This window comes from Sinocyclocheilus rhinocerous, unplaced genomic scaffold (genome assembly GCF_001515625.1).
Source record: "Sinocyclocheilus rhinocerous isolate Xijiao unplaced genomic scaffold, SAMN03320098_v1.1 scaffold562, whole genome shotgun sequence".
Lineage (NCBI taxonomy): Eukaryota > Metazoa > Chordata > Actinopteri > Cypriniformes > Cyprinidae > Sinocyclocheilus > Sinocyclocheilus rhinocerous.
The window spans coordinates 1,544,186-1,553,901 of NW_015641608.1; the positions used below are offsets into that span (position 1 = coordinate 1,544,186).

A 9,716-nucleotide genomic window follows, 5' to 3' on the forward strand; every position below is an offset into this window, starting at 1 on the left:
CAACTCACAATGTGATATGATTCACGATACTGATTTCACAATACAATTCTCTCACAATTTCTTTTTTAACAAAATGAGATTTAAGACAAAAAGTGTCCTTTTGTTATTTCTAAGACTAAAAGGCTGCACATTACTTTGTGAAACTGAACATGTCAAGCAATATGCTAACTTGAAATTTTAAAACAAATCCCAAATCAAATAAATAAATAAAATAAATGTCTCCATGCAAGTAAACTAAGGTTTTGCCTGTGTATTTTAATCACGATCCAAACAAAATGTTGAAATTTGAAACAAAAACAAAATGGTCTGACAAGAAACAAAAACAGCAGATGGGCTGAATGATAGGCTATTTACAGGTATTTATAGGCTGCTGCCCCTTTAAGACCTAATGCACGGATCCAATATAATGATGCACGTGCGATTTTCTTTCTCCACTGTTTACGTTCATTTAAGACATGAAAATACTTGCCGAGATAGTTATTTTGAGATAATTTTGCATGTATGTGTCCGTTCAAGCGAAAGAGGAATCAATTCTGTGTTCGTGCTCTGCCTGAAACGCTGCTCTGTATGTGCGCGCTTTGAGCGTGTGCGCGCGAGCACCGAACTGAATTCTTCATGCGCATGAATGGTTTAAAACGCTTGAATGTTTAAATTGGTAAGACTTAGAAACACGTGTAAATGATAAACTATGATCTGTTTCACCCCTACAAGCGAGTGAACAACTCGAATTAAGGAAGGGATTTTATATCACTTCAAGATAGCCCGTCGGGCAGGGCAGTGATACATTTTGGTAGCCCAACTGTAAAACACAATACACGGGACGTCGGGCTAACGATTTTGCGAGCCCTGCACTCAGTTAAAGGCTGCCCAGATGCCTTTAATTCCCTATTATTTGTAACCACTTTGGTCGCCTAATATGCTCTCTAGGCCGCTCACAACGTTTTGAGAGAGTAGTAGAATTAAAATAGCACAAATGGCAAAAGGTTTGTTAAAAAGGGAATTATGTACCCTACTGTTCAAAAGTTTGGGGTTTGTAAGATTTGTTTGACATTTGTTTGATCAAAAATAGTCAAAACAGTAATATTGTAAAATACTATTACAGCTTTTTGCTATTTAAATGTTTTAAAATGTAATTTATATCTGTGGTGGCAAAACTACTTTTTTTTTTTTGAGGAAACCATGATACTTTTTTTCCCCGGATCCTTTGATGAATGGAAGATTCCAAAGAACAGCATTTATTTGAAACAGAAATCGTTTGTAACATTACAAATGTCTTCACTCTCACTTTTGATCGATTTAATGCATCCTTGCTGAATAGAAGTATTAATTTATTTAAAAAAATCATCTTGACCCTAAACTTTTGAAAGGTAGTGTAAATACCCAAAGTATAAATTGTTGTTTTCAGATATTCCTCCAAATTTTAATTTCACTTTTCACATAAACATAATTTTTCAAATGGACTGCAGATTTATTTTACCTTTGATGTCATAACAGTACATGGTGTGAGGCAAACCTGTGTGAAGTCGTATGTGTTTATATGTATATAATATAGGAGTTTTCCAAACTTTATTATGAACACATTATTTTCTTTGACTGATCATTACGGATTAGCATTAACACTGCAAATACATTGTGGTCATACTCATTTCTGACTTCCTCCAAATGTGATTTAAGTGAACAGATCACAAAATGTTTTGGACCCCATTTACAGCTGTACATAACACTGTTTACTTTGGATCTTTAGACTTTTTTTTTTTTGGCTCGTAGTCGGTACTGTACCATTTAATACCATTCAACATATTTCTTATCTTCTGCCATGAATAATAAGGATGAGTTTTATTAATGCTGTGAATGGTGATCTCATACTTGGCAACATAATTGCTCTTGAAGGTCAGCCATCTATACGTGAGCACATCAGAAAGTGCCTCCACAAACTGACTTTAATCATTCTTATACACGCACTCTCACACACACACTTCTTCTGCAGTGCTATTTATCATCCCCTAAGCCCTGATGTGTCCGGCTCTTCCATGATCGATTAATAAAAATTATAGGCAGCGATTCAGCAAAGGGCTCTAATTAGATTTTTGCGCATGCACTGTGTGATGAGGGCCTTTCTGTGCTCTTCCTGGCAACTTTATACGGCTGAGATCCATTGAACAGAAAGAGAGCCTGTAGCCGTGTGTGGGAACCGCTCGTGTGCGGCGCAGCAGCGGGTGGGGGAGGGAGTGAGAGGGAAAAACAGAGAACGTCACAAACGCAGAGGGAGAATTTAGGCTAACACGTGAGGTGAAAAGCTCGGAGAGGGAACGGCGAAAAAAAGCATCAGAGCAGGAAGAGAGTGAAGGGAACGATAAAAGCTGTTAGTGAAGATGAAGATGAAGGCAATGTCCTCCACATCCTTCAGCAGCACTGGTCTCAGATTTTTCTATTCGGTCTGCTTCATCAAGCTCTTCGGCCCTACAGGCCTGTAAGTGTGTGTTTGTCTGTATGTTGTTTTTCTGTGCCTCTGCAGTAGATTTGGACTGTAACAACACTGCAGCACAGGACATCTGCAGTGAGTGGGAGAGAGAGGAGGGAGAGCTTGATAGAAAGAACAGCATGTCTCTGTTTACGTTTTTCCTTCGTGAATGATGTAACGCTTTGTGTTGGTGCTCGTGTCTCTATGTGTCTGAGTTTTGCTCTTTCCATCTCTGTTTACAGTCAAGATGAGGGCGATGCAGACGGCTTTCCTGAACTGCAGGCCTCTCCACCTCCGTCGCCCTTTCTTTCGGCTATTTTGGCAGCATTCCAACCCGTAGCCTATGATGATGAGGAGGACGCCTGGCGTTGCCATGTCAACCAGATGTTGTCGGACTCGGATGGGTCTTGTGCTGTTTACACCTTCCATGTGTTCTCACGACTCTTCCAGGTAAAAACGAGAGTGTTTGTGAGTCTGTACCTGCACATTATATGAATATTAATATACAGTTTCGTGCAGATACACTGCAGTTCAAAAATCTTGTGTTAGTAAGGTTTTTGTATTGCTTTTATTCAGCAAGGAAAGTGACTAAAGACATTTATAATGTTACAAAAGATTTCTGATAAATGCTGTTGCTTTAAACTCTCTAATTATCAAAGAATCCTGAAATAATTGTATCACGGTTTCCACAAAAATATTCATCATTGGTAATATTAAGAAATATTTCTTGAGCAACAAATCAGCAAATGTGACCCTGGACCACAAAACCAGTCTTAAGTCGCAGGGGGATATTTGTAGCAATAGCCAAAAATACATTGTATGGGTCAAAATTATAGATTTTTCTTTTATGCCAAAAATCATTAGGATATTAAGTAAAGATCATGTTCCATGAAGATATTTTGTAAATTTCCTACTGTAAATATATTAAAACTTAATTTTTGATTAGTAATATGCATTGCTAAGAACTTCATTTGGACAACTTTAAAGGCGATTCCCTCAGATTCCAGATTTCAAATAGTTGTATCTCGGCCAAATATTGTCCTATCCTAACAAACCATACATCAATGGAAAGCTTATTTATTCAGCTTTCAGATGTATAACTCAGTTTTGAAAAATTGACACTTATGACTGGTTTTGTGGTCCAGGGTCACAAATTAGAATGATTTCTGAAGGATCATGTGACACTGAAGACTGGAGTAATGGCTGCTGAAAATTCAGCTTTTCCATCACAAGAATAAATTACATTTTAAAATATTTAAATAGAAAATGTATTCAAAATGTTAATAATATTCCACAATATTACTGTTTTTACTGTACTTTTATCAAATAAATGCAGCCTTGGTGAGCATAAGAGACTTCTTTCAAAAACATTAAAAAAAAAATCTTACCAACACCATACTTTTGAATGGAAGTCTACTTACATACATGTGTTCTTAAACTATGTAACTTTTGGCTGTATGGACTAATAAACACTTTTTAACTGTCGTTAGTTTATTTGTCTACATATAATTTTCAGCAGTGTGTTGACATGCATCACAAGAAAGTACTGCTATGTTTAGCATATCAAATCACAAATCACCATTTTAAGCATTTTTGGAATGTATTGTCAAACTACTGTCTTGCCATACAGTTAATTAAATTACTAGCATTTTATGAATCCTAAATACACAATTAAATTTTTATTTCATAATCAAATTTGTGTAAGTGTTATTTACCTTAGCTTGTTATTTGACTGATTCATAGCTTGGTGTTTTTCTGCAGTACTGAGTCACTGATTGTCTCCTGTCTCTTTAGCACATTCAGAGGAAATTTGACTCGATTACCCATGCCTCAGTAAGTTTCCTTAGCGAGGGGCTCCAACGAATGGGAAACCAGTTCCTGAGCTCTCTAGAGGTCATGACCTCCTGCTCCCAGTGCCCTACAGTCCTACTTGATGCTGAAACTGTGAGTGTACACTTCCTCTGCACCTCACATCTGAAAATTACAGTTAGTTGTATAGTTACACTTGCCTGTTTACAAAGATTATATCAGTGTGATAGTATGCAATAATATAACATGTTGGTATGTTTAGTAAACTCTTAAACTGTGTGTGTTTTAGTTGGTTTCCTGTGGGCTCTTGGAGACTCTGAAGTTCAGTGTGTTGGAGTTACAAGAGCATCTGGACACTTACAACAGCAAGAGAGAAGCAGCCGAACAGGTGAGATACTAAGTGTATAATACTGCTGTGTTTCCAAATTGTGTGCTTTATTTCAAGTATTTCGAAGCCATATGATATCATTGAGTAGGGAACAAACCCAAATTTAAGTTACTCACAGAAAATCTTTCTTTAAATCTAATGCAATAATAAAAGAACATCTTTTTTTCCATTAAGGCAGAAACGGTACAATGATTTTCAGCTATACCCATAAACAAAATGGGAATTTCCTGTGCAGTCTGTTAGTTAAGGTTTCATCTTTAAACCCATCTTTAAAGGGGGATGTTGAGGTTATGCAATGGAGGAGAGACAGCAGAGGAGAATAAGCTGACAGTGCAGGATCATAAAATGCTCCTTGACGTCTCTTTGCAGTTATTGTGGGCTACTAAATCATATAAGGTCGTGAGTTGATTTAGCCAGCGTTAGCTTCCGTTAGCACCCATCTAGAATCTACAGCAGCCAATTTCTCTTCATGCACGGTCACTAAGAATAGCCTCACGGAGACCCTAAATCATTTAGCTGGGTGGACAGGCTCAGGAAGGGGAGTAGAGGGGGGCAGATGGGATAGTGGATGACTAGAGGACAGTAATTGGATGAGACACAGGCACTGCCTCTAGAGCATTATGTGCTGACCCCCTCTGTGCTTAAACAGACCCTCTTTAATTTGCTAAGTAGCAGACTCTTATTAAATTTACCTCACGCACACTCCCATACGCACTGTTCGTCTCTCCCTGTATTTCTGTTTCGCACTCACAGAAACGTCATCTGTCTTTGCTCATATTCACAACATCAGAAATTTCCACCTGCACTTTTCTGCTTTTTGTTTAATAAGGTGTATCATTTCTGCTTCCCTTGCAGTGGTTGGATAACTGCAGAAAGACCTTCGGTGATAAAGACAGTAACCAGCGACCAAACACTCAAGCTCAGGTAGAAAAAAAACTAAACATTTCCACACACTTACCTCACTGCATGTTTCTGTTTGAGCAGACAGATGTGAACATTTGTGCTCTAAACAATTCTATTCATCTCTAAGAGATAAAGAAGAATGCAAGAACCTGTGTATGAATGTAAGCAGAGGTGATTTAAGGGCAGCTGATCGTTCTGTTACTTATTTCATATTTATTTGTTCTATTGTGTTTGTAATTTGCTTCTTTTTCTTATTTTTAATAAGATATATATATATATAATGAAATAAGATGCCCACCCCTACTAGTGCATAAGATTAGGGTCATTAATAGAAATTAATACTTTTATCAAACAAGGATACATTAAATTGATCAAAAGTGACAGTATAGACATTTATAATGTTACAAATGATTTCAATTTCAAATAAATGCTGTTCTTTTTAACTTTTTTGGGGGGGGAATTATCATTCTAATATGTTCTAACCAACATATTTGAATGATTTCTGAAAAATCATGTGACACTGAAGACTGGAGTATGCACTGTTTCTTTGTCAACCCATCTCTTATGGTAGAGGCTAAATGACCTTTATGCTCTCCATGTCTTACTCCTCTATTCATCCTAGTCACTGCTGTACCAGCAAACAGCACTTTTATTTTCTCTGTGATGTTAAGCGCTTTTGCAGTTTTGTGATGCCACAGTTGATATTTTTCTTTCTTACTGAAACTTGCATTTATCTCAACCTCTCTCACTCTCTTTAATTTCCCTTTTCTATCTATTTTGCATATATTTAGCAATGTTACAAATGTACATGAAACTGAGGAAAACAGAATGCATTGCATGTGACTGCAATATTTGTGTCATTGTTAATTACCAACAGACTGCAATATTTCTCTCTATCTCTCTCTTACGGTGTTCTTGGGGTGTTATCAGCACACTAATTTTTGGTCTTTCTCTCATTTCCTGTTTCCTCTTTTTGTGACCTGCTATCCTTCTTGCTTAGCAAATGGAAATGCTAGCAGTAAGTGGTTTATCATATTTTAGAGCCTGTCACAATCCTTTTCGATTCAGCCACGCACACTGAACATTCATCTGTTCTTCACTGATACATCAGCACAACCAATCAGAATTCAGAACAACCCCTACATCTGATCTCTTAACACCACTACTAATTCATGATCATTCATATATCATCACTACATGCTTCATTAATGAACTTCATTATTTAATGGCTTAAATGAGTTCTGCATACTTACAGTGTTGACTTTGCTAATTTGCTAATGGGTTATTAGTGTTTTTAATGCTTCTAGAAATTTGACACACATGCATTCAGTGTGTGATTGGAGTGTGTCCATGGACATCTGAGCGGAGGACGGAAGAGAAAAGTAGCTTAGATTCCTTGTTCCTTGCCATGCTGCCCCCTCTGCTCACTCCTGACATATTTTGGATCACGCAATTCAGTTCTGACTTTTTCGTTCTGATAAGGGAATCATACATTGTCCACGTTTTACAAAGTGATTGACCAGGGTGTTACCTTGCTAACCCTTCTCTCCGTCTCAAAGCCAGGATGTTCATCCATCCGTCTATCCCTCCATTTGTTCATTCATCTTGCCGTCCGTTCATCTGATTACGCAGTTTTGCTGCTGACTGTGCAGATGACTAAAACTAAAGATGTTAAGGTGATGGTGTCGTGTTTTTTCTTTCTCTTTCTGTTTGATTCTTTAGGAGCTGGAGTTGTGTCGACGGCTGTATAAGCTACATTTCCAGCTCCTGCTGCTCTTTCAGGCCTACTCCAAACTCATCAGCAGAGTGGACACTATCAAGAGAGAGGCAGAGGTTTGTTTCTGCTTGTATCCTTAATTATTTGTTGTTCACACAGGATACATTGCTGTGTTTGTCTGTACCATTTTTAAAGTGTTGGTTCACCCAAAAATGAAAATAGTCATTTACTCACCTTCAAGTTGTTCCAAACCCACAAAACTTCTATTCATCTTCAAAACACAAATGAAAATATTTTTAATGAAACCTGATAAATCAACGCACATACATAGAATATATCAAATATGGTAAACGAAAGCCCAACCATGCTTGCTTGATGTGTGAGAACAAACCTCATTGGTTGTCATGTCAAGCACATACATTCGAGTCATCTGTTTACCATATTTGATGTGCTCTATGTATGTGTGTTCATCAATGTTTATATGTGAATAAAAGCCTAAATTAAATCTCTTCATCATATAATGCTGTCAAGTCTCTTTAGAAGACTTGAATTTATTGAAATAAGGATGGAATTCTTTTATACTGTCTTTATGAACTTTTTAATTTAAAGCGTCAAAGTTTTGTTTGCACTGATTTTCAATGCAGCGACAAATCTCTCAGGTTTCATTGAAATATCTACATTTGTGTTTCTAAGATGAACAAACATCTTGAGGGTTACTAAATCCTTAAATTAAAATTTTTGGCTAAATTGTCCCTTTAATTTTTTTTCTTATGTAAAATTGTGCTAGAAAGAATTTTTTTTTTTTTCGAGTGCCACAAACATTGTGCTTAATATGAAGCCAGCAAGATGCTCTGACAGCACACACATATAGACAGAAGATGGTCAGTTTTCTCTCTGGATTTCATGGTAGTTTCTGCTAATGTGTGCCAGTATGGACACATATAAAGGTCTGACTTCACATAATGATCTTAGTGCAGCATAACTTCATTATGCTCACTGAGAGAGACTGATATGCTTAACACAGACCAGAGCAAAGCCGTTCAGCTTATCGCGCTTCGATACTAACTCACTTACACTTTATAGACTGCACACATACACACACAGACCTCAGCGACCTCTGTTATGTAGAAATCATATAACAGCTCTCATATATTTAGCTTGGGACGACCTGGTTTTGAGCTAATACGTATTGCCTAAGGAATATCAATTTCAATTTTCAATATGTTTATGCTTAATATGATATGACTATGCTGTGCTTTAATGATTTTTTCTACTGATTGATTGTGTTCTGGCAAGTTGGTAATTTTTCATGAGTGGTTTAGTCAGAGTTGTGAGAATATTGACTAAATGTTGATTTAAAATATGGTGCTTGTGTGTTTCTCAGGTGACTAACATGTCAGAGGAGCTGGCCATATTAGAGAGCTGTCTGAAGGAGGCAGAGTCAGTAGGTGATGGACAGGAGGGAGTGGGCGAGTTTGAAGTGGACCAGTCAAGCACAGAGACAGCCATCCACTCACTCATCGAGAGCCTTAGAGCACGGGACTTCAGCACAGCCATCGCTCAAGTTAAAGCCTTCAGGTACGATAACTAAGCTTTGAAGTCGCAGTGAAACCATATCCAAATTAAATGGCTTATCGGACCAAAAAAATAAAAATGTAAGGTGGGACTTGGATCGTTGTCATTTGCCAGTTGCTGCGATCTTAGTACTATTAATAAAAAATAATGTCAATAATATTGTACAAATAAATTATAACACCACAAAATTTCACTAAAAATAGGAGTTGTCTATTTTGATTTCATGGTGACTTTAACGTTGCGATGAAGCTGAAATATTGTCGTACATCCGAGTGTAGCAGACTATCATAACAGGAAAAAAATGTAGGCGTGGACTTGCTTCAAGTTGTTGATTGGATAGAGGCAGATCTGAATGTGAGCTTTCAGGTGATTCTAAGAAAGGGGGCGGAGTTCAAGCGACTAAATGATTGGTGAAGTTCAACATGCATCACCAGTCTGTCAGTCTGTTGTTTCACTAGAAGGTCGAATTATTATGACATGTGACAACTTTAATAATAATTATATAAACATTTATATGCTCTCATATAGGGCTGTCTCGGTGAGGGAATTTCCCTTGCGGTAATTTTGAGTGGCTCAGTAGCGTGGTATGTCTCATATAATTAGCACTAAGCAGTACAGTATCAAGAAACTCTTTTAAACTCCTAGTTTTTCATCCTAACCAGACGTTGACAGGCTATGCGCCATATTGTCAGTCACTTCCTGTGGTTTTACGTAGCTTCACCCACATTATAACCTCATTCGTCCAAAATCTAATTCTACGTTAGCGCCCGATAGCCTTGTGGGCAGTGCGCCGACATATTGCGCCATTGCGCTACGGGTGTCCCGAGTTCAAATCCCATCTCGAGGACCTTCACAATCCCCCC

General features: G+C 37.5%; 1 protein-coding gene across 1 annotated transcript in view; it reads left to right on the forward strand.

Moving 5' to 3' along the window:
* LOC107755216 (protein furry homolog-like) overlaps positions 1-9,716 on the forward strand; it is an 88,873-nt gene that overhangs the window by 75,810 nt on the left and 3,347 nt on the right. Inside the window, exons 53-59 of the mRNA XM_016571935.1 lie at positions 2,704-2,911; positions 4,256-4,405; positions 4,560-4,658; positions 5,514-5,582; positions 6,562-6,579; positions 7,284-7,394; positions 8,663-8,856. Of these exons, the coding sequence (XP_016427421.1) occupies positions 2,704-2,911; positions 4,256-4,405; positions 4,560-4,658; positions 5,514-5,582; positions 6,562-6,579; positions 7,284-7,394; positions 8,663-8,856 (849 nt within the window). The remainder of the gene's footprint in view (positions 1-2,703; positions 2,912-4,255; positions 4,406-4,559; positions 4,659-5,513; positions 5,583-6,561; positions 6,580-7,283; positions 7,395-8,662; positions 8,857-9,716) is intronic.